Source organism: Macrotis lagotis, chromosome 3, assembly GCF_037893015.1.
Source record: "Macrotis lagotis isolate mMagLag1 chromosome 3, bilby.v1.9.chrom.fasta, whole genome shotgun sequence".
Classification (NCBI taxonomy): Eukaryota; Metazoa; Chordata; class Mammalia; order Peramelemorphia; family Peramelidae; genus Macrotis; species Macrotis lagotis.
In genome coordinates, this window is record NC_133660.1 from 283,766,652 (window position 1) to 283,789,446 (window position 22,795).

General features: G+C 56.8%; 4 protein-coding genes across 6 annotated transcripts; 2 read left to right on the plus strand and 2 right to left on the minus strand.

The window, feature by feature from the left end:
- The first annotated feature begins 6,349 nt into the window (after positions 1-6,349).
- On the plus strand, positions 6,350-14,414 carry NAALADL1 (N-acetylated alpha-linked acidic dipeptidase like 1). The gene is made up of 18 exons (XM_074231652.1): positions 6,350-6,570; positions 6,766-6,938; positions 7,114-7,235; positions 7,803-7,925; positions 8,472-8,755; positions 8,905-9,009; positions 9,328-9,413; positions 9,535-9,654; positions 10,051-10,136; positions 10,214-10,277; positions 10,394-10,461; positions 10,582-10,673; positions 11,047-11,137; positions 11,491-11,572; positions 11,651-11,815; positions 11,899-11,983; positions 13,894-13,986; positions 14,228-14,414. Exons 1-18 carry the CDS (start codon positions 6,365-6,367, stop codon positions 14,412-14,414), a joined length of 2,232 nt encoding a protein of 743 aa, XP_074087753.1. The 5' UTR covers positions 6,350-6,364.
- A 335-nt stretch (positions 14,415-14,749) lies between these two features.
- SAC3D1 (SAC3 domain containing 1) lies at positions 14,750-16,411 on the minus strand. Its single transcript, XM_074231118.1, has 2 exons — positions 15,441-16,411; positions 14,750-15,349 (listed from the first exon to the last, which is right to left on the minus strand). The coding sequence occupies exons 1-2, from the start codon at positions 15,985-15,987 to the stop codon at positions 14,847-14,849; spliced, it is 1,050 nt and encodes a 349-aa protein (XP_074087219.1). The 5' UTR covers positions 15,988-16,411; the 3' UTR covers positions 14,750-14,846.
- Positions 16,412-16,500: 89 nt separating this feature from the next.
- Positions 16,501-22,720, minus strand: SNX15 (sorting nexin 15). Of its 3 annotated transcripts, none has more exons than XM_074231121.1 (8): positions 22,524-22,720; positions 22,331-22,366; positions 20,491-20,611; positions 19,865-19,980; positions 19,541-19,697; positions 18,299-18,442; positions 17,427-17,696; positions 16,501-16,811 (listed from the first exon to the last, which is right to left on the minus strand). In XM_074231121.1, the coding sequence occupies exons 1-8, from the start codon at positions 22,620-22,622 to the stop codon at positions 16,714-16,716; spliced, it is 1,041 nt and encodes a 346-aa protein (XP_074087222.1). In that variant the 5' UTR covers positions 22,623-22,720; the 3' UTR covers positions 16,501-16,713. The 3 variants fall into 3 exon arrangements, with proteins under 3 accessions (XP_074087222.1, XP_074087220.1, XP_074087221.1); XM_074231119.1 differs by having other exon boundaries at positions 17,427-17,693; positions 22,524-22,718; XM_074231120.1 differs by lacking the exon at positions 22,331-22,366 and having other exon boundaries at positions 22,524-22,719.
- On the plus strand, positions 21,070-22,288 carry LOC141517176 (uncharacterized; the record flags this gene model as incomplete). The annotated part of the gene is made up of 2 exons (XM_074228033.1): positions 21,070-21,263; positions 21,382-22,288. Coding segments are annotated over exons 1-2 (1,101 nt in total), but the record flags the coding sequence as incomplete, so codon positions are not given.
- Positions 22,721-22,795: the final 75 nt, after the last annotated feature.

Here is a 22,795-nt window from a genome sequence, read left to right on the forward strand (position 1 = left end):
CTTCCTGGCCTCTTGTCTGCCTGGTGCCCAGGAGCTCCCCAGCTGCCCAGTCCTCTACCCAATGACCCTTGTGGGCTCAAACTCAAATGGAAACAACCAAATTAACATTAATGTTATTAGTTTTTATTTCTGAAATGGTTCTCTTACAGTTTTAAACATCTTTTCCCCCAATTACCTGGGTTTTTTTGTTGTTTTTTTTTAATTTGGGGGGGGTTGCAAGGCAAATGGGGTTAAAGTGGCTTGCCCAAGGCCACACAGCTAGGTAATAAATGTCTGAGGCTGGATTTGAACCCAGGTCTTCCTGACTCCGGGGCCACTGCTCTATCCACTACGCCACCTAGCCGCCCCCCAATTACCTGTTAAGGTAATTTCCAGCATTGATTTTTGTGTAAGATTTTGAATTTCATATTTTTCTCCCCTCCTCAGGACAGTGAGTAGTCCGATGTAGGTTATGCACGTACAGTCAGGTTCAGCGTATCTGCATCTGTTGTGTTGGAAAAGAAGCATCAGAGCCAAAGGGGGAAAAGCATGAGGAAAAAAAGTTAAAAAATCTTAATTACATCTTTTTTTATTTTTTTTATTTTTAAAGATTTTATTGAGTTTTGAGTTTTACAATTTTTCTCCCAATCTTACTTCCCTACCCCCACCCCAACACCTCCAAGGAAAGCAATCTGTCAGTCTTTATTTTGTTTCCATGTTGTACATTGATCCAAATTGACTGTGATGAGAGAGAAATCACATCCTTAAGGAAGAAACAAAAAGTAAAAAGAGAGCAAGATCAGACAATAAAATAGAAGGGTTTTTTTTCTAAATTAAAGGGAATAAGGGGCGGCTAGGTGGCATAGTGGATAGAGCACCGGCCCCGGAGTCAGGAGTACCTGGGTTCAAATCCGGTCTCAGATATTAATAATTACCTAGCTGTGTGACCTTGGGCAAGCCACTTAACCCTGTTTGCCTTGCAAAAACTTAAAAATAAATAAATAAAGGGAATAGTCCTTGAAATCTATTCAAACTCGACTGCTTTTTCTCTGGATACAGATGGTATTCTTCATCGCAGACAGCCACAAATAGTCCCTGGTTGTTGCACTGATGGAATAAACAAGCCCATCAAGTTTGAACATCACCCCCATGTTGCTGTTAGGGTGGACAGTGTTCTTCTGATTCTGCTCATCTCACTCAGCGTCAGTTCATGCAAATCCCTCCAGGCTTCCCTGAATTCCCCTCCTGGTTTCTAACAGAGCAATAGTGTTCCATGACATGCATATACCACAGTTTGCTAAGCCATTTCCCCAATTGAAGGACATTTACTTGATTTCCAATTCTTTGCCACCACAAATAGGGCTACTATTAATACTTTTTGTACAAGTGATGTTTTTACCCTTTTTCCTCATCTCTTCAGGGTATAGACCCAGTAGTGGTATTGTTGGATCAAAGGGTATGCACATTATTGTTGCCCTTTGGGCATAGTTCCAAATTTCTCTCCAGAAAGGTTGGATGAGTTCGCAGCTCCACCAACAGTGTAATAGTGTCCCAGATTTCCCATAACCCTTCCAACAATGATCATTATCCTTTCTGGTCATACTGGCCAGTTTGAGAGGTGTGAGGTGGTACCTCAGAGAAGCTTTAATTTGCATTTCTCTAATGATTTAGAGCAATTTTTCATATGACTGGATTGCTTTGATCTCATCTGTAAATTGCCTTTGCATATCCTTTGAGCATTTGTCAATTGGGGATTGTTTTTTTTAAATATGACTCAGTTTTCTATTTTAGAAATGAGTCCTTTGTCAGAATCATTAGTTGTAAAGATTGTTTCCCAGTTTCCTACATTTCTTTTGATCTTGGTTACAGTGGTTTTCTCTGTGCAAAAGCTTTTTAATTTAATGTAATTGAAATTATCTAGTTTGTTTTTGGTGATGTTCTCCAACTCTTCCTTAGTCATAAACTTTCCATAGATCTGACAGGTAAACTACTCCTTGATCTTCTAATTTGCTTGTAGTATTGTTTTTTTATGCCTAAATCTTGCATCCATTTGGATCTTATCTTGGTAAAGGGTGTGAGGTGTTGGTCTAATCTAAGTTTCTTCCATACTAACTTCCAATTTTCCCAGCAGCTTTTATCAAAGAGAGGGTTTTTATCCCAATACCTAGACTCTTTGGGTTTATCAAACAGCAGAATACTATAATCGTCTCCTGCTTTTGCACCTAGTCTTATTCCACTGGTCCATCACTCTATTTCTTAGCCAGTACCAGACAGTTTTGATGACTGATGCTTTATAATGTAATATTAAATCAGGTAGGGCTAAGCCCCCTTCTTTTGCACTTTTTTTCATTAAATTCCTGGAAATTCTTGACTTTTTATTTCTCCATATGAATTTACTTTAGGGCACTAAACAGTTAGTTTGGGTAGAATTGTCATTTTTATTATGTTAGCTCTACCTATCCATGAGCAGTTGTTATTTGCCCAGTTATTTAAATCTGATTTAATTTGTGTGAGAAGTGTTTTATAATTGTTTTCAAAAAGTTTCTGAGTCTGCCTTGGCAGGTAGACTCCCAAATATTTTATATTGTCTGCGGTTACTTTGAATGGGATTTCTCTTTCTAGCTCTTACTGCTGTATCTTGCTAGTCATATATAGAAAAGTTGAGGATTTATGAGGGGTTTATTTTATAACCTGAAACTTTGCTAAAATTGCTAATTGTTTCCAGTAGTTTTTTGCATGATTTCTTGGGATTCTCTAGGTAGACCATCATGTCATCTGCAAAGAGTGAGAGTTTTGTCTCCTTTCCAATTCTAATTCCTTCCATTTCTTTTTCTTCTCTAATTGCTGAAGCTAACATTTCTAATACAATATTGAATACTCTTAATTACATCTTAATTTCATCTTATGCACAGTTTTGTATGACCTTTCTGTGACTTGGCTAAAATCCAGCTTCAGATCAAGAGGAGGAGGCTCCAGGGTTAGCTGAGGGCTCAAGGCTGCCCGCCCTGATGCTGTCCAGGGCCTGGGATGGCACCCGGGTCATTCTCCTGTCCCTCCAGCTGTGGAGTCTTGAGGGAGATGAGTCTCGAAGATTGCGTCTGGGCTCCAACCCCCAGCTGAGCCTCATTCCCTTCCCCAGAGACATGCACCTGTTTCCCTGGGGGGGACCCAGGCCTCATGGGCACCCTGGCACCCAACAAAGGGTCCTGGTATACCTTGACTCCAAAAAGGGACAGAAGTGGGAAAAGACTGAGGAGCCAGGACCCAGGTTCTGTCCAGCTGGTAGATCTCAAGTAGATTGAGATACCTACCAGGAGTGACTGGGCCAGAGGCAACAGAGAGGAGCCCGCACCCTGTCAGTGAGAAGGGCTCTTTCCCCCTTCCCCAGAGTTGTAACTTTAGAGAATGTAGAAGTTTTGTTTTTCAATCCAATCAAACCACTTGATTCTTTTGTACCCTAGAATAGACTTGAAGTGGAGTTTACTAAACCCAGGGGCTGCAAGGGGCCTGGGCCCAAATCAGGTAGCACCTAAAACAGAAGGAGCAGGGTTTTTATAGTGCTTAGGGTATCCCTGAAGTCTCTTCTGGCTCTGAGTCCTCGGAGCCCTGCTGGGCCTCAGTTTTCCTCACCTCAGGGCTAAAGTTCAGGTGACCCCACCTTCCAAGGCACCCTGGAGAAATGCTCCCCATCTTCTTGCTTGTTTATCCCCAAGGGTGGGGAGCTGCCCCCCCCCCGCAACTCACACACCAGCTGCCCCCCTTGGCTTCAGGGGAGACCAGGGGAGGGATGGAGTTGAGAAGTCAGTGTAAGGGCAGTGTAGGCGTGGGAGGATGTGTCATCACGGAGCAAGGGAGCAGGCAGCCTGGGGAGGTGGTGGGCTCCTCAGGTGGGGGCCCTAAGGGACCCTTCACTGCCAGTTCTTGGGGTGCAGTCAGTATCTGAGGTCTGGTGGCACGTGGAGAGCCTGGGCTCTGAAGGGCTGCTTCTCCCCCCCCTCCAGGCTGCAGCAGGACGTGGCCAGCACCCGCAGGGCCCACCAAGTCCTAGTGGAGAAACTCCCAAGTCTGGTGCATCTCGGGGCTGGGCTGAGGTGGCCCCAGCTGCCCCTCCAGTCTCATGGCCTATCTCTTTGGCTCTAGGATGGTCTCCAGCCCCCCAGGACCTCCAGGTTCTGTCTCCTGAACAAGACTCCCAACTGCTCCCTGGACTCCTCCAGCCTTGAACAAGCCCAGACTTGGGGGGGGGGGGTTCTGGGTGCAACCAGGTGGGAGGGGAGGATCTGGGAGAGGACTCCCCACCCTCACCCTTCTTTGTATCAGCAATAAAGCCCAGGCCACCCCCACCCTGCTGTGTGCACGGCTGAATGAGGAGGGGAGGGTGCCCGTGTGAACACTTGTCACTTGGATTCTGGTTTCAGGTGCCCCACCCGGCCAGCAGAAATGATTCTATGGCAGGTCAACACGTCCAGGGGAGCCCAATTAGAATAGAGATTGGGGAGATAAGAGTTGGGGAGAGGCTGGTTCCCCTTGGGAAGAGATAAGGCCTGTCTCAACCAGAAGATAAGTCATTCATCCTCCAGAGAAGGGAGGGATCAGGAGCCCCACCTCCAACTCTGGGATTTGGGGGCTCCCCTTGACAGGTGCTGAAGACTACCCTTAGTCTGGGAGATGATGGAGTTTAAGTTTAGTATTTACAGAGAAGCACCTACAAGGGACTGTTTGGAGAAACTTGATATTCTGAGTGCTGGGGGAGGGAATACAAACAGGTTTGAAGGCCCAGGAAGCACAATTCCCTAATCCCCACAGTAGATTGACCCACAAGGCCACCCCAGGTCAGATCCTGAATCTACCCAAAACCATGGCTCCTGAGCCCCCACCGATGTGGTCACCCTTATTAAGTAAAGGATCGTGGATTTAGATCTGGAACGGCCTGGGCCATCCAGTCCATCCCCCCTACTCAAACAGAGAAGGAAACTGGCCCGGCAGGACCTTGCGCCCCCCCCCCACACACACACACACAAACGGGTCCTAGTGAGGGAGTGAGAGAGGTAAAGGAAAGGAGAGAGCCAGGACGGTCCAAGGAAGATGAAGACATTGAAGCTGCGGCCATCAGGAGCCGGCCGAGGGCAGTCCCTGAGCCCAGCCTGGAGGGAAGGATGAGAAGGGCTTGAACAGGCAGAGGTGGGGAATGGAGCTTAGAGAAGAGCAAGGCGGTCAGCTCAGAGGAATGGAAATATCTGGGAGTCAAGAGGATTCCATTGTGAAGGCCTTAGGGGAAAGTGTAAGAGTTTGATCCATCTTAGGGGCAGTGCACAGCTCCTGAAGGTGGTACAGTGAGCCTGGAGTCAGGAAGAGCTGAGTTCAAATCCACTTTCAGACACAGTCTGCCTCAGTTTCTCCTCTCTCAAATGGGGTTTGGGGCGGCCTGGGAGTTCCGCCATGTACTCCCTGAGTTCCAGTCTAATGCCTCCTAGCTGTGTGACCCTGGGCAAGTCACTTCACCCTGACTGCCTCAGTTTCCCATCGATAAAATGAGCTGGAGAGGAAATGGCCAACTCCTCCAGTATCTCTGCCAAGAAAACCCCAAATGGGTCATAGGGGGGCAGACATAACTGAACAATACCAATGGGGCAACACCCTGCCCCCACCTGCAGGGTGATTGTTGAGGATCAAATGAGAGAATAATTATGAAGTGTTTGGGACAAAGTAGGTGTTTAATGGCCCTTCTTCCCTGGCAAATTCTTGAGCCAGGTAATGTCCCAACTAGACTGATGACTGATTGTATAGAGGAGGGGGCAGCAAGGAGAAAGGCTGGAGCTGCCCCCCAGGATGATTGTAGCAGCGTCCACTGGAATCCCTCACTGCAGCCAGGTCAGCTCTGCCAGCTCACCCTTCTGCTCCCCTGCTTGGCATCTCCACACGGGCAGAGCCCAGCCTCACCCACTTGGGCCGTGTCAGGCTGCTCGTGGTTGAGGAAGGACAAGAGAAGCTGGTATTTCCTCCCGGGTGGCAGCGTCCAGCCCTGAGTCAGGGTCTTGCCACCTCTGCACCAGGAGGTGATGAATTAAGGGTGTCAAGGGGGAGAGGAGGGAAGGAATCCGTGGAGAGCTGGGGTAGAAGCAGAATTAACCCGACTTGGAGACTTACTGAATGGCGGGTGGTGCCAGAAAAGGCAAAGTTGATCTAAACAGGACAGATAGGTTGCCCCCCCCCAGAAAGATTGCCCCTAATATGGGATTCCTTGGAGTCATGGAACCCCCAATTTCTCTCCACCCTAAGCAGGTGCAAAGTGCAGGTCCTCCAGGGTAATGGTTAACCAGGGTCAGAGACACCCCATCTACATAAGAAGCTTCCAGCTTGGGATGGGGGGGCATTTCTTTGAATCATGAAGTGGTGGAAAGTGGTCCTGGTGGTGGTGGCACTCGCTGCCCTCTTTAGTGTGGGCATCATCCTGGGACACTTTGCCATTCCCAAGAAGGCTGACCAGCCTGAGTCAACTGGCCCACCCAGCCCCAGCCAGGACCTGGATCCAGAACTGCTGAAGACTGTCATGGGTCAGTTGGATGCCAACAGGATCCAGGAGAACCTCAGGTAAGAAAGGAGACATCTTCCCCAAGCATCCCCACACTGACCCAGGCGCCATCCCTCTACCAAGTGACTCCTACACTGACCAAGGACCCCTTCCTGCCCAGAATGTCCTCTCTCTCCCCAAGAGAACCCCTAAAATGACCCTGGTCTCCCCTAAGCCACCCCACACACTGATCGGTCCCACCCTCCTCCCTGCAGGGAGCTGTCCTTGAAGCCCCATCTGGCCACCAGCCCGAGGGATGAAGAGCTTGTCCGGCTTCTTCTGCAGAGGTGGCAGGACCCTGAGTCAGGACTGGACACCGCCACACGGGGGGAATATGAGGTTCTGTTGTCCTTCCCCAGCAACGAGCAGCCCAACACGGTCCAAGTTGGTAAGCCTGGGCTCTGCCCGTTTGGAGATCCCAAGCAGGGGAGCAGAAGGGTGAATTGGCAGAGCTGGTCTGGCTCCAGTGAGGGATGCTAGATGTGGGGTCCGAGTTCAAATTCTGACTCAGACCCTCACTTGCTATTTGACCCTGGGGTCTCCGTCAATCCTTTTTCCTACAGTGAACCCAGTGGGAAATATTCTCTTCTCTGCCCGGAAGAGTGAGGAAGACCTAACTGGGGAGCAAGGAGACACAAATGTGGTGCAACCCTATGCTGCTTATGCCCCACCAGGGGCTCCTCAGGTACAGACTCTGCCCTCCTGCTCTTTTTGCCCCATTCACCATAAGGGAACCTGGGAGACAAACCTCCAGCTTTCTCCTTGGATTTGGCCTTAGGAAACCAGTTAGAATCTTGGCCACTGACTAGGTGGGCAAGTCCCTTCTCTTTGGGGGGCTCCCATCTCCCCTTCTATTTTTTGTGGTTTTTTGCTTTTGTGTTTGTCCACACAGACTCTCTTTTGGAGAACTTGTCATTAGAAAGTGTTTCTTTACATCAAACTCCAAATTCCCTCTTTCTGATTTCTATTGCCCTGCCTTTCCTCTTTGCAAGGCAATGGGGTTAAGTGACTTGTCCAACATCACATAGTAAATGTCAAGTGTCTGAGGCTGGATTTTAACTCAGGTCCTCCTGACTGCAGGGTTGGTGCTCTATCCACTGCTCCACCTAGCTGCCCTCCATCTCCCCTTCTATAAAAGGAGATACTGTCGATGGAAAGCTTCCAAGGGTCTTCAGTTCTTTCTATTCTTTCTTGCCTCTGGCTTCCCCAGGCTCTCCCTGCTCTTCTCTAATTTCTTGTTCTTTGGGTCCAGGGTCCTCTGGTCTATGCCAACAGAGGTACAGAGAGTGATTATGCCTACCTGGAGTCTCAGGGCATCAACCTCAATGGCACCATAGCTCTGACCCGCTATGGTGGGGCTGGGCGAGGAGCCAAGGTGAGCAAGCATCAGATGCCTGGGAGGGAGTGGGCTGCAGAGAAGAGAGGGAACAGGAAGTATTGGAGGGGTGTGGTCTGGCCTGGCCTGGCCTGGAAGTCAGGAGATTTCCTCTACCTATAAGGCTGGCAGGGCCACCAATGGCCACTTGGGTGGTTCGACCCAGGCCTGGCCTTCCTCTTGGATGTCCCTCTGGGCCTCAGGTTTCCCATGTAATGTGGATGGGAATATTCTTGGATGGAGATGATCCCTGAGGTTCTTTCCAAGTTTGAATTCTGACCCTTGGTCTCCCTCCCAGGAACCTCAATCGGCCTGTAGCTCTCTCTCCTGGGTCTTGGCAGGGGCCCTAAGGTGCAGCTACAGTTGGGGACCAGTCTCTGTAAAATGACAGGGGAGGAACCAGGTGCTTAGCTTTGAATTAAGATTCCAGGGATGAGATTATCTAACCCTGTTCTCTAAGGTCCCTGAGCCCAGAGCAAGAGGGTGGGGAAACCTGGAGCCAAAAGAAAGGATGGAGCTACCCAGCCCTATTCTCTGTCCCTACAGGCTGTGAATGGAGCCAAGCATGGGGTGATTGGCCTTCTGGTCTACACTGACCCCAGGGACATCAATGACAACCTGAGATTCCCGAACGAGACTTTCCCACACTCCTGGGCAATGCCTCCTTCAGGGGTGGAGCGTGGTTCCTATTATAAGCATTTTGGAGACCCCCTAACACCCTACTTTCCTGCTACCCCTTCTGCCTTCCGCCTGGAGACTGCCGACATCCAGGGCTTCCCCCCCATTCCCACCCAGCCTATTGGCTTCGAGGATGCCCAGGTTCTACTCTGGTGAGTGTCCCTTCCCATCCATCATCTCCAGATGGTGAAATGAGGCAGGTTTCTTGGGTCGGTCCCTTCCCCCTCTGGGCCTGTTTCCCCACCTGTAATATGAAGTTGGAGTGTCCTTAGTTCTCCGATCCCCTGTGCTTCCTTCCCAGTAATCTTCAAGGGCCTGTAGCTCCCGAGTCCTGGCAAGGTGCCTTGGGATGTGTCTACAGGTTGGGATCAGGTTTCCAGAGCAATGGAACTTTTTCCCAGGCCAGGTAAAGATATTATTTTATTCCTGAGTGTGGCCACCCCCTCCCTGTGGTGCCCCTGGCCCCTCTTCCCTCTTCTCCTGGACTCCAGTTTCTCCTCCTCTGTTAGGACTTCTCCCTCCTTTGGCTCAGGGTTCCCCAGAATCACAGAACTGGAAGCCAATCTCTCCTCCCAGTGAGTCTAGGGATGGCTTCTGAGGGCACCTTGCCCAGGGCTGGCCAGCCTCTGTCCTACCCCCTCTTCCCAACCCATAGTTTTGTCATTTCTCTGCTTTTCACTCCCCAGCTCCTCACCTCTCTGTATCCCTTCTCTCTTCCCCAAAGTGAGGTGAAGGTCACTGTTCACAACCAGCTAGAACGGAGGAATTCCTCCAACGTCCTGGGCATCATCCGGGGGGCCGTGGAGCCTGGTGAGGAAGCCCCCTCTTAATCCCATTTCATGAGCCTACCCTGGGGCCCTCTGGGACTGTCCCTCTGTTCCATCACGCCTGCCCTTTCCTGCCTCTGACCCTCTTGCCTTCTCTGCCATAGACCGATACGTTCTGTATGGGAACCATCGGGACAGCTGGGTTCATGGAGCTGTTGACCCCAGTAGTGGAACCGCAGTGCTCTTGGAGATCTCCAGGGTGTTGGGGACCTTGGTGAAGAAGGGTGAGCCTGTGATGCCCTTCCCCCTTAAAGCAAAGCTCACCTCCCTTAAAAGCCCCAGACTTCTTTCCCATGACTCGAAGATCTCATCCCCTGTCCCTCATTTCCCAGGTCCACATTCATGAACCCCAAACTTCCTTCCTTCAAACCTCCCGACAGTTCCATCAGCTTGGATCTGACTGCATAGGCTGGCATTGTCTCATACCAAGCCTTGAGCCTGTTTCTGCCATGGTGAAATGAGAGGCTTGGACCAGTGCCTCTGAGGTCCTGCCAGTCCTCAGTCAGGGAATGGGCTGAAGAACTGGATTCTCCCACTGAAGCCTGCAGGCCCCCCTTTCCTTCCCCACCAATGCCAACCCCCTTTAGGATTCAAACAGCCCTTTCTTCTGTCCCCTCCAGGAAAGTGGCGACCCCGCCGGTCAATTGTGTTTGCAAGTTGGGGGGCTGAAGAATTTGGTCTCATCGGCTCCACGGAGTTCACAGAGGTGAGTGACCCCCACAGACCAGGAGGGAGGCTTGGGGGAGATGGCTGACCTGATAACCTTTGGCCTGTGACCCCCAGGAGTTCTTCACCAAACTGCAAGAGCGTGCAGTGGCTTATATCAATGTGGACATCGCTGTATTTGGTAAGGTGAAGATTGAGACCAAGAAACCTGGGGGGTCCTTTGAGTCAGGGGCCTAGGTTGAGATCATTGGGAAAGGTTTCTGGCAGGGGAGACTGACATGTTCATTCCTTTCTCAGCCAATGCTACCCTGAGGGCACAGGGGACCCCCCCTGCCCAGAGTGTTATCTTCTCTGCAGCAAAACAGGTGAAAGGAGAGAGGACTGGGGTGGGGGGAGTCCTCTAAAGGCTCTGGGTGGGAAACTGGGGCAAGAAGTCTGGTCATCTGAGAGCAGCTCCATTGGCTACTCCATCCCCACTTGCCCAGGTCCCAGCACCAGGGAAGAGCAGCCTCACAGTTTATGACAATTGGCTCCAACATAGCAACCGAAGCAGCTCTGCCCATGGCGTCATACCCAGGTGAGGAGGAGCCTGGGGTCTGAGGAGACCACAGAGCCAGGGTCAAATACTCAATGAATCGGCAAGCATTTATTTATTTATTTTCCAAGGCAAATGGGGTTAAGTGGCTTGCTCAAGGCCACACAGCTAGGTCATTATTAAGTGTGTGAGGCCAGATTTGAACTCAGGTACTCCTGATTCCAGAGCCAGTGCTCTATCCACTGGGCCACCTAGCCACCCCCTTGGCAAGCATTTACTAAGCATCGATTTCACACCAAGCACTTTGCCAGGTGTTGGGGCAACACCCCTACCCTCAATGAGCTTCCACTGTTGGGGAGAGACCCATACATAATAAGGGGATGCCAACATAGGACCTGCCCCCTTCTCCCCACAGCCTAGGCTCGCTGGGCTCTGGGAGTGACTATGCCGCCTTTGTCCACTTCCTGGGGATCACTTCCATGGACATTGCCTACACCTATGATCGGGTGAGTGAGCCCTTGGGGTCTTGTCCCAGGGTCCAGACACAGGCCCTCCTCTTCTAGGACCACTTCCCCAGCATGTCTGCTCAAGTGCCCTCACAGCTGAGAGAGCCTCTCACACCATCCCTGGCCTTTGGACTAGGAGTGTGTAGTGTGTGTGATGTGTGATGTGAGGGAAGATGTGTCTCTGTGATGTGGGATGTGAGTGTGATGTGTGATGTGATGTGTAGAAACATCATTCTGGCCCCTGCTCTTCTCCTCGGAGAACCCGAGCCTCCTCATACCCCATGGCTGGGAGCTCCCTTCTCTAGGCTCAAGCCTGCCCTGGTTGAACTGAACCCCTTAACCACCTCCCGCAGAGCAAGACTTCGGCCCGGATCTACCCCACCTACCACACTGCTTTTGACACCTTCGAGTATGTGGAGAAGTTTCTCGACCCTGGTGAGGAGGGGACCCAGGGGAATGGGAAAGGAGTTTGGGGAGCAGGGCTGATCCCACCCTGGGCCTCTCTCCCCACAGGCTTCACCAGTCACCAGGCGGTGGCCCAGACAGCTGCCAACATCCTGCTTCGTCTCAGTGACAGCCTCTTGCTGCCCTTCAGCATCGGTGACTACAGTGAGACCCTCCGGAGCTTCCTCCAGGCTGCCCAGAACGCCTTCCTAGGACAGCAAAACATTAACTTGGGTATGTGCAGGGTTATCCATGGCCACCCAGCACGGGCCAGACTCTGCCCGCCCTGAACTGGGTACTCTCTGCCTCTCCCACAGGGCCTCTGGTTTCAGCTGTGGAGAGGTTTGAACGGGCAGTGGCTGAGCTGGAGAAGCGCATTGAAGCCCTCCAGAGCCTGTCTGAGTGAGTCCCTGGGTCCACCGAGGGGGGAACAGCTGGGGGCAGCGTTCCAAAGTCCTCAAGGCTCCCAGGCCTCTAGGAACTGTGCTAGGCCCCTGTGGGCCTTCAAGTCCTTCCCAGCATGGGGCCTGCCCAGCTCTGGATTACTGCCCTTCATTTTCCTTTGTAAAGGGGAACTTTGGCCCATCCTCCACCAATGACCTCGGCCACCTTATCACCACTTTTATTATTTATTACATTCCAAGCCCTGGACTATGAGCCTTGGATAGTGATGAAAACATGGTTCCTGCCTCAACAAGCTCACAGTCTTATGGAGAAATATGTACCAAAGGGCTTAGGTTGTTCTTGTGTGTGGTCATTTCAGTCAGGTCCGACTCTTGGTGACCCCATTTGGGGTTTTATGGGCAGAGATAGGGCAACTAAATGGCCCAATGAATAGAGCACTGGCCCTGAGTTCAAATCCAACCTCAGATGCTTGACACTGTGACCTTGGACAAGTCACTTCATCCTGATTGCCTCGCATCCAGGACCATCTCCAAATTGTCCTGATCTATATCTGGCTACTGGACCCAGGTGGCTCTGGAGGAGAAAGTGAGGCTGCTGAGCCAGTCCAGCCTCCCCCCACCCAATCCAATGCATGTGCTTGTCATGGCAGCACCTCCCTGATACCGCGGTCCTCTTGAAGAACGAAGGACAAACAACTGTAGTAGTTTGCCTTTTCCTTCTCCAGACCATTCTACAGATGAGAAAACTGAGGCAAACAGGATGAAGTGGCTTGCCCAGGGCCACACAATTAGTATCTGAGGCCAGGCTGAACTCAGGCAGTTGAGTCTTCCCAACTCTAGGCCTAAGATATGTCTAAGGTACAAATGGGAGGTAATCTCAGTGAAGGCCCTTGCTATCTGCAGAAGGTGGCATTTGAGGCAGAGATGGAGTGTGGAGGGAGGGCATTCTTGGGATGGAGGAAGGAGATGCTGGCTGGGGTGAGGAACCAAAAGGCCACAGATGGCAGTGTCTTGGTGGGAAGGGAAGGTGGAAGACAGGTGGGAGAGGCCTGGAGCACCAACAGAATGGTACACTGGAGATGACTGGACAAGATGGTTGCACTTTTGTCTTAGGAAAATCCCTTTGGTGTGTGAATGGAAGTTGGACCAAAATGGGGAAGAGACCCTCCTCCGCAGGAACTAACTTGGGTAGTCCAGGCTGGAAGTGTCAAGGGTCAGAGGGGAGAGAGGTGCTGCACAGGTGGCATCCACAGGCCTCGGCACCATGCTGTATATGAAGGGAGGGAGGGTGGTACCCTGGGCAGTGACGGGGGAGGGGGAGAAGAGAATGAATTCAGACTGGGCCACTGTTGGGTGTGTCTTCAAGAGATCCAGTTTGAAACATCCAACAGGCAGCTAGCTAGAGGTCAGGAGAATGGCTAGACTTGACCACAGACTGTGCCCTGGGCCTCCCTGCTGTCACGTGTCACTCGGAGGCATCCTTCAAAATCTGATCAGCGCAGCAGCCAGGCCTCTCCGGATCTCCCCAAGTGTTAGCCCTTCTCAGTCTCTCCCTGAGTCCCCAGAGGGCAGGAACCCTCTTACTTTCCTATTTGTATCCCCAGGATGTAGCCCAGGACTTGGCATATACTGGGGCTTAATAAAAGTTTGCTAACCTGATTAAGGGGCAGCTCAGTGGATAGAGGACCAAGGAAATGAGTTGAAATCCAGCCTCAGACACTTCCACACTCTGGCCATGGGCAAGTCACCTTGTAGGACTGTTTCCTTAACTGTTAAATGAATTGGAGAAGGGAATGGCAAACCACTTCAATATCTCTGCCAAGAAAGTCCCAAATGGGGTGACAGAGTCAGCAAGACTGACCAACAGCTTGAACAGAGGCTGTTCTGACCAGCTCACTTGTGTCTCAGCCCCTTGCAGGTCCGGATGGTGAATGACCAGCTCATGCTCTTGGAGCGAGCCTTCCTGAATCCACGAGCCTTTCCTGAAGAGTACTATTACAGGTGATGGAGGCCCCCCACCCCCCACAGATACACCTTTGCCCTGGCCTCAGAGGCTAATATGTTCTGGGAGGGAGCCATGGATACTGAGTGCCAGTGATAGGCAGGAAGACCAGGAATGGGGAGCCCCACATGCCCAAGCCTTTTGGGTCCAACTAGCAGCTACTTTTTGCCAGGTGTTAGAAGCTGAACCCCTAGTTTCTTCCTGCCCTCGAGGCTTCATGGTCCTCTCCTTTCTCCCTAGTCATGTGCTCTGGGGCCCTCGAACATCCAACGTGACGACCTTCCCAGGCCTGGCCAACGCCTATGACGAAGCCTTGAAGATGCCAGATGACCCGAGCACCTGGGCCAAGGTGAAGAAACAGCTCAGCATTGCCGTGATGGCAGTGGAGGGTGCAGCAGCCACTCTGGAGCCTGTGGCCCAATTCTGACTCAACCCCCCCTTCCTCCCAGATCCCCTCACCCCAAGTCTGCTGTGACTGCTTCCTTCTACTTCCTTCCACTGATAAACCTTATCACACCAAAGAGATTAGAAACTTTAAAGTCTGTGGGAATGTCTCTTTTATCTTTAAACCCGAGGGGCTGGGGGCCAAGTGGGGATCCAGATCAATGCTTGCCATAAGGCTCTCCCTCCAGCCTCATCCAAACGTCCCTCGAGCTCTGGGTTCCAGTCCCTCCACGTCTGGGCTGGAAGGCAGGTGGTGGCGGTGGAGAAGACAGCGGGCAGCTCAGTGCTCCCTAGGTGCGCATGGGGAGCAGGACGGGGGGCGTTTCCGCCTGTCCGCTGGCAGGTGCCCAGCCCACCTGCCCTCTCCCACTCACAAAGGCCAACTTTACTGGCCGAGGCAGGGGAGGGGCGCCAGTCACGTGGCGGTCCTGGGGAGGGCCTCCTCGGGATCCCCCTCCTCCCCCATCACCACCTGTTCCAGCGTGCGCCCCCCGAGCTTGCTCTCCACCAGGAGGGCGCATGACAGGGCCGGGGGAGGCCCCGTCTCCGAGTAGCAGCCGCGGACGAACAGGGCCTTCTCGTCCCCTTCCACGGTCAGCCCGTGGGCCCGGCACAGGGCGCTGGTCTCGGTCAGGCTGTCCATGGCCAGCAGGTGGGCCAGGCGGGGCAGCGGGAAGGCTTGGCCGCGTGGGGTCCCCAGCGCCCGGGCCAGGGCGGCCAGGGCCCTGCGGCGGGCCGGCCCGACGTGGCGCTGGGCGGCCAGGCTGGGCAGGTAGGGCAGGGCGGCCAGCAGGCGGAAGAAGCGGGCGGCGTTGCCCTCTCGGAAGGCGGCGTCCACGGCCAGGGCCTGGCGCAGGGCTGGGCAGGAGCGCAGGCTGGGGGGCAGCAGCAGGACCTGGTGCAGGGCCTCGGGGCAGCCTGGCAGCACCAAGGACAGCGCCCTCTCAGTACCAGGGCCAGCTCCCCCACCCCCGCCGCGCCAGCGCCCGGCGCCCCTCCCCCGCCTTACCCAGGTTGTAGAGCAGGAAGAGGCTCTGGAAGAAGGCCTGGCGCGGGTGGGCCTCGGGGCTGGCGGCGGCGGCGTAGCGGCGGCGCAGGGAGCCGAAGGCCTCGTGCATCTGCGCCTGCAGCAGCGGCGCGTCCGGCCCCGCGGGGCCCGGGCCGGGCGCGCCGCGGACGCAGAGCTGGCAGGCCAGCGCGGCCTCGAGCACGGCGGCGGCGTCGCCCGGGGGCGCGGACGGCTGCAGCGCCAGGTCCAGGCGCACGGCGCGCAGCCGGTCCCACACGAAGGCGGCCACGACGGGCGGCGGCACGTCCACGCGGCCCGCCACCTCGGCCGCCAGGTAGCGCACGGTGGCCAGCAGCACGCTGGGGGGCCGCAGCTGGCTGGGGGGCGGGCGCGCCTTGCCCGCCGCCGGCCGCGCGTACTCCTTGACGGCGCGCGCCGGGGCCGCCTCCAGCCGGTGCAGCCGCCGCTGCCGCTCGCGCGCCTCGCGCTCCGCCGCGGGGCACAGGTCCGGGCACGTGCCCAGCGGGAGCGCGCCCGGCACCGGCATGCCCGCCGGCCGCGCGCTACGGCGCCTGCGCCGAGCCGGAGGAGGAAGGCCGGGGCCCCCCGCGGCCCGGCCGCGCCCCTCGTCCCCGCCTCCCCACGTGACCGTGGCCTAGACCTGGCCCGCCCCGCCTAGCCCCGGGGGCCGGCGCCACCTCCAGGATTCCCGGATTCCCGAGGTCTGAGCCGCCGCCGCCGCCTCGGGAGCTCCTGGCCGGAAGGAGGAGCCCCTGGGCCCCGCCCCTCGAGGATCGTAGCTGCCCAATCACGGCCTCGCGAGCTTGTTTCGTCCCGCCTCCTCCCCAATCGGTCAGCCATTCTTCCTGGCCCCGCCCCCGCCCGCTTTTTTCCGGGACGCACCGGGCCGGCGTGCTTGGCCCCGCCCTCCCAGCTCTAGTTCCGGTTTCCGGGACACACCCGAGCGGGCCCCGCAATCGGTGGCATCCAGGCCCAGTTCCACAATGCACCGCGCGCCAGGCTGCCTCCCGTCATGCCCCGCGCAGCAGGCGCCCTTCGATTCCAATGCACTCAGGCCTTTATTGGGGGCGGGGCGGAGGCTCCAGGCGGGGAGGGGGGAGCCCCGCAGTGAGTCCAAAGGGCACTTGGGGAACGCTGAGTGGCAGTTGTGTGGACCCCCGGGGGGGCGTCAGGGGAGCCCCCGACACTGTCCTCGGGGCACCCCTCGGTGGGGGGGACCCGACAGCCGGGGAAACTGAGGCAGGGCCGGGGCTCAGGGCCGCAGCTGGAGGCGCAGGAGCTCCTCGGCCCGCCGCAGGTACTCCGCCACCTTCCTCTTCACCCCTTCTTGGCGGGCACAGTTAGGGTCGCCTGGGGAACAGTCCAGGGCCTCAGTTTCCCTGTCTGGCCGACCTCAGGGGTCCCTCCGTCTCCCTACCTGGGCTCGGCTAACTCAGAAGGGTCATCTTACAGAGAGGGAAACTGAGGCCCAGAGAAAGGGGATTTGTCCCTCATCACCCAGGAGGGGAGAATTGAACTCGGGCCCTCTGACCCAGGGTCCTTTCCTTCCCACCATGACCGTTTCTCAAGGGGCTGTGGGGGGGCTCTCTCAGGCCCCCATCCTTGGTCCCCCAGGTGGAGCTCCCGGGCTGGGCCGAGTCAGGAAGACCGGGTCCAAATCCAGCCTTTGACAGATGGCATCCTCCTTGGCACCCCGGGCGAGGCCTTCCCCTCCACCTCCATAAACTAGTGAAATGGCAGGGTTTCTCATCAGGGCCTACCTACTACTTAGAGCTGCCCCAGCGCCCAGGCCCAGCCTGGTGCCCAGGCATCTTCTCTCCTTGCATACAGTCCCATCACTGGGGGGCATCTGCCTCCTTCCCTGCTAGTAGAGTCCAGGGCAGCCTCTCTTCTGCACCATTGGGGGGCCACCCCGACCTGAACTTCCTGCTGTCATTGTGACCCCCAAGAGCCCCCCCCACTCACCTGGCAGCCCCTGGAGAAGCACGTCCACCCCATCGCGGTACCCTTGCAGGGCTGCGGCATAGGCCCCCACTTGCTCGTCCTTCAGGGCCTGGGTGATGAGGTCTGTAGCTTGGTCCAGGTAGGCTGGGCGTGGCCCCTCCTCCTCCTCCTCTTCCCCCTCTTCCCCCCCTCCAGGCTCCCAAGGTGTCTGGCACCGGGTCTGGGGCTCTGCCCCCAGGGCTGCCAGGTCAGCTCCGTGGGTGGGGCTGGGCCCAGGTCCAGCACCTTCTGCTGCCCAGAGAAGAGGGATTCAGGGCCAACACCCCCTGCCTCCCTGCCACCCCATGCCCCTTGAGAATCTCCGGAGTTTGGGGCCACGGGTGACCAGACGAGACCTCCAGGCTGATCCCGGCTCCACCGACCACAAGGTTGCTGGACAGGCCGCAGGGAGAGCCGAGTTCAGATCCTGTCTCAGGCTTCCTCGATAGGTTTCCCCTAGGAGACTCAGTGTCCTTTTCTATAAAATGGAGGTGGAACTCCTCCCTTATTTCCCCCTGGACCACTGCCAGCTCCACACTGGGCAGACCCTGGCAAGCTCTAGCAGGACCCTTGGTCCCCTCTGCTCTCATGGGTGAAGCAGCAGCTCAGGCCGGGTGAGCCTCAAAGCTGGCTCCCGATCCCAGATCTTGTTTTCCCTCAGGTTGTGCTCCCTGGGTCCCAGTGGGGAGAGCGTGGGAAGCCATTGCCATTGGGCTCCCCCACAAAGCCCAGTATCTGAACGGGCATTTATTTCCCTCTTTAACAAGGGGTCACCAGCTTTCACTCAAATACTCTGATGAGAGGAAACTCATTACCTTTGGGGGAGTGCCCGCCCTCCCTTCTGATGCTGCTACCTTCTTTGGAAAATGGGTCAAAGAGGGCCAACTCCGCCTCGGTGAGGGGTCCTCGGGCCACAGGGCCCGTCTCTTCTTCGGGAGCCCCACAATCGAACAGAAGATCGAGGGCCTCCTGGGCAGGACTGGAGGGAGGCTGCTCCCCTACAGAAAGAAGCCATGAGGGGTCTGCACCTCTCTACAGAGCTCATCCTTTGGTCATCTGTATTGAAGCCTGTTCCTCCCCTAAAGGGGGGCGCCCCATGAGGACTCCTCCCTGAGCATTTATAGGATGCCTACTGTACACCAAAAATAGGCCTGTCCTTAGCAAGCTTACCTCCTGAGGGAGAAATGACCTAGGAAGGACCTGTCCCACTACTCGTTTTCCAGAGGAAACTGAGGTCCACAGTTAAGTGTCTGAGACAGGATTTGAACTCAGGTTCTCCTTAGTGCATGCCACACTGGCCTCTACAAGAGGTAACACCCCCAGAGAACCCCCCAAAATAAACGTAAGGAAGAAACTAACAACTGAAAGAATAAGAGCCCTTGGGCTCCAGGAGGAGGTGGGGAATAAGGTCAGCCTACCAGCTGGGGGGCAAAGAGTTCCTGAATGGGAAAAGCCCAATTGGGCTGGAGGTCAGAGGGCAGGAGCAATAGAGAGATGAGCAAGGAGGTGGCAGGGCAGATTGTATCCAGGATTTGGTATACAGCTGGCACTAGATAAGTGCTTATCAAACAACTGTCTCATCCTAGGGTCAGAGGGAGCCACCAAAGCTCAGGGAGCAGGGATGTGTTGTGGCCAGACTTGGCTCAGGGCAGTCACTCTGGCCGAGGAGGCCAGGGGACCGTTCTTGTGGGAGATGATGAGGCCTGAATGAAGGTGAAGGTAGAACGGGCTCTGGGGCTGCAAGGACCTTTGACACCATTGGTCTAGTCCAAACCCCTTCTTTTACAAATACAAAACCCAGAGCAGCTAGGTGATACAGTGGATAAAGCACCTGCCCTGGAGTCAGGAGGACCTGAGTTCAAAATCAGCCTCAGACACTTAACAATTACCTAACTGTGTGGCCTTGGGCAAGCCACTTAACCCCATTGCCTTACAGAAACCAAGGCCTGGGTCACATGGCTGGCAAAAAGGAAGGCCTCTGTGTCCAAGCTGACAGAAGGCCCTTCCTGCTCCACGCTGTCCCTCAGCGGGGTGAACTTATCAAAGAGTGGGACTCTCAGGGGCAGAGATGCCCCTGGGACCCCCTGCCCCAGTACCTGGCCTCTCATGCTCCTCCTCCAGCTCTTCACGGCCCAACCGCTCTGCTGGCAGAGGCTGGGGGAGTTGGGTCTCTTCTGGAGGTGGCGTGGGCACCAGGGGTGGTGGCAGGATAGGTAGGTCATTGGGTTCTGAGGGCCGGGTCACATCCCCACCCTACAAGAAGAGAACATTTAGAGGTGAGAGGGGGAGCTTAGAGATCCCTGAACCCATTTAAGGGAGAAACTGAGGCAGAAGGGACAGCTCCCTTGGGGTCTTCTAAGTCTGGAGGAGTCAATGCTCCTCGCCTGGGGCTGGGGGCCCACTGAGGGAAAAACACGTACACGGAAGAATTCCTTGAGTTGGGGGCTGTTGTTGAGGGCAGGAATGTTGACAGTGAAGCGCAGCATGTCCTCCGCTGCCTTCCGCCGCTCCTCAATGACCGAAGCTTCGAAACGGCCTGTGGCCAAGGACACAGAGAGCTGTGAGCCTTCTCCCCTGGCGCCAGGCCGGGGCCCAAAGCCATTCAGACAAGATCCATAGGGGGTAAGGAAAAGTAGGGACAGGAGTGGCTGACGCCAGTGGGTCATCCCATTGCCATGCCCACTCAAATCTACCCACAAAGCTTCTTTTTCTTAATTAAAATTTGTTTTTCTCAGTCAAGGAGCACAGAATTTCATCTCTCCCCTTTGTAATTAATGGGTGGGCTTCACTGTAGCTGTCATGGGGGGGGGGGGGGTTCCTTTGTCTTATTTGGCCCAGCAGCATGAACAGGGAGAGGTGGGGAGAGCCTGCTTCTGGCCGGGGATCAGAGGACCTCAGCCACAACACTAGTGCCAGGATGGCCAATGAGCAGCAGAAGGGCAGCGTCGGACCCATAGTCCAGGGGCATCTCAGATAACGAAAACACCGAGGCCGGATATCTGAGGGTTCTGCAGCCCCTGGTTGTCCCCAACCTCAAACCACTCACCAAAGACTTGGGCCCGGGGAAAGGTGGGGAATTCCTCCAGGCGGCGGAAGAGGTTGCGGTGAGTATAGGCCAGATCCCCGTGCAGGCGGCGGAAGTCACTGTAGCGTTTCCAGACGACCACCTGGGCCAGAGAGGGGAAGGAAGCCATGGTCCGGCATGAGAACCACCAGGGCCCTCAGATCTCTTTGTTTTGCTGCCAGGGAAACTTGAGGCCCAGGGAGAGGAAGGGACTTGCCTAAGATCACAGGGCTGGGAGTAGGTCCTTCTACCCACCAGATCGAGCCCCCACGGCCCGGGACCTAGAAAGGGGGCTGTCCCCTGAGGGTGTCTCATAAAGAACTGCCCCTTCCTGCCTTCCAGCCTGATTGGGGAAGGGACCTGTTCTCAAGAGATATCTCCTTGGGGATCTGGGAAACCTGGGACACTAACACACTGTTGGGGGGCTGTGAACTGATCCAGCCTTTCTGGAGAGCAGCCTGGAACTGCGCCCAAAGGGCAACAGAACTGCAGACCCTTTGATGGAGCCAGGCCACTGTGAGGTCTCTGGCCCAAAGAGTGTACAAAAGGGGGAAACCCCCCATGTGCATAGTGGCTCTTTGTGTGGGAGCAGAGAATTGGAAAACGAGGGGCTCCCATCCATCAGAAGACGCTGAAGGAGCTGTGTTCTTTAAGAAGTCGGGAGGGAAGGCCCGGAGGCAGGGCCAGGAGGGCACCGGCCACACGGCTGGCAAAACGGCGTGGTTAGCCGCGAGGGTGGAGGGCAATCCCGAAAGGTTCGTGGGTCGGGAGAAGAAGCTGCGGGGTCTGCCCGCCCACCAGAGGGGCCGGTTCTCTTTTCTGGCAGGTTTTCCCCCTTAAGTTCCGATTCTTCTTTCCCACCATAACTGTCAGGGAGACTGCGAACCACGACTGTGCCTGGCCGCGGGGTCGCGGGGTCGCGGGGTCCCGGGGCTGCGGGGTCCCAGGCTCCCACGGTCTCGGGGTCACGGGGTCCCAGGGCCGGGGGCTCCCAGGGCTGCGGGGTCCCAGGCTCCCACGGCCTCGGGGTCCCGGGCTCCCGGGGCCGCGGGGTCAGGGGGTCCCGGGCTCCCGGGGCCGCGGGGTCAGGGGGTCCCGGGCTCGCGGGGTCACGGGGTCTCGGGCTCCCGGGGCCGCGGGGTCACGGGGTCTCGGGCTCCCGGGGCCTCGGGGTCACAGGGTCCCGGGGCCGCGGGGTCAGGGGGTCCCGGGCTCGCGGGGTCACGGGGTCTCGGGCTCCCGGGGCCGCGGGGTCACAGGGTCCCGGGGCCGCGGGGTCAGGGGGTCCCGGGCTCCCGGGGCCTCGGGGTCACAGGGTCCCGGGGCCGCGGGGTCAGGGGGTCCCGGGCTCGCGGGGTCACGGGGTCTCGGGCTCCCGGGGCCGCGGGGTCACGGGGTCTCGGGCTCCCGGGGCCTCGGGGTCACAGGGTCCCGGGGCCGCGGGGTCAGGGGGTCCCGGGCTCGCGGGGTCACGGGGTCTCGGGCTCCCGGGGCCGCGGGGTCACAGGGTCCCGGGGCCGCGGGGTCAGGGGGTCCCGGGCTCCCGGGGCCTCGGGGTCACAGGGTCCCGGGGCCGCGGGGTCAGGGGGTCCCGGGCTCGCGGGGCCGCGGGGTCAGGGGGTCCCGGGGCCGCGGGGTCAGGGGGTCCCGGGCTCCCGGGGCCGCGGGGTCACGGGGTCTCAGGCTCCCGGGGCCTCGGGGTCCCGGGCTCCCGGGGCCGCGGGGTCAGGGGGTCCCGGGGTCCGGGCCAGCTCCGTGGCTGCCGCGGGGGCACAAGCGGGGGCTCAGAGCCCCGGGCTTGCCGGCGAGAAGAGCCAGGTACCTCCTGGACGTCCTCTTGGTTGGTCTTGGAGATGAACTAGACAGGAGAAACGGGGGGCGGGGTGAGGAGGCGCCCCGGGGACCCCCGGCCTCTGCCCCCCAAGGCCCCCCCCCCCCCCCGTAGTCCGGTCCCGGCGCCCCCCAGCGTGGCCCCGCCCGCCCCGCCCACTTAAAGGGCCCCGGCCCGCCGTCACCTGCGCGGTCACTTTGTACTCCGTGTAGCCCTTGGGGTGCGTCCGCGTGTCCGACACCGTGTACAGCCGCCGGAAGTCGTCCTTGGCCCTGAGGGACATCCCCGGAGAGGAGCCGGAGCCCGGCGGCCCGCGGCGGCCCTGGGCGCCCGGCCTGGCCGCCCCGCTCCTCCTCCCCGCCCCGCCCCTCCCGGGCCGCCGCCTCTCCTGCGCACGCGCAGGGCTCCGCGCGGCTCGGCCCGCCCCCCGCTGCCCTTCCGGGAGCCGCGGCCGGG

Bases quoted from the DNA above. Each gene is read 5' to 3' on its own strand.
- NAALADL1 (XM_074231652.1), top strand. From the start codon at position 6,365: ATGAAGTGGTGGAAAGTGGTCCTGGTGGTGGTGGCACTCGCTGCCCTC. The intron at 9,010-9,327 runs GTAAAGATATTA...TCTTCCCCAAAG, and splicing joins GGAACTTTTTCCCAGGCCAG to TGAGGTGAAGGTCACTGTTC. The intron at 10,278-10,393 runs GTAAGGTGAAGA...TTCCTTTCTCAG, and splicing joins TGTGGACATCGCTGTATTTG to CCAATGCTACCCTGAGGGCA.
- SAC3D1 (XM_074231118.1), bottom strand. From the start codon at position 15,987: ATGCCGGTGCCGGGCGCGCTCCCGCTGGGCACGTGCCCGGACCTGTGC. The intron at 15,350-15,440 runs GTAAGGCGGGGG...TGGTGCTGCCAG, and splicing joins CTTCCTGCTCTACAACCTGG to GCTGCCCCGAGGCCCTGCAC.
- SNX15 (XM_074231121.1), bottom strand. From the start codon at position 22,622: ATGTCCCTCAGGGCCAAGGACGACTTCCGGCGGCTGTACACGGTGTCG. The intron at 19,981-20,490 runs GTGAGTGGTTTG...CCTTGGCCACAG, and splicing joins TCCCCGGGCCCAAGTCTTTG to GCCGTTTCGAAGCTTCGGTC. The intron at 16,812-17,426 runs GTGAGTGGGGGG...ACTGTTCCCCAG, and splicing joins GCTTCTCCAGGGGCTGCCAG to GCGACCCTAACTGTGCCCGC.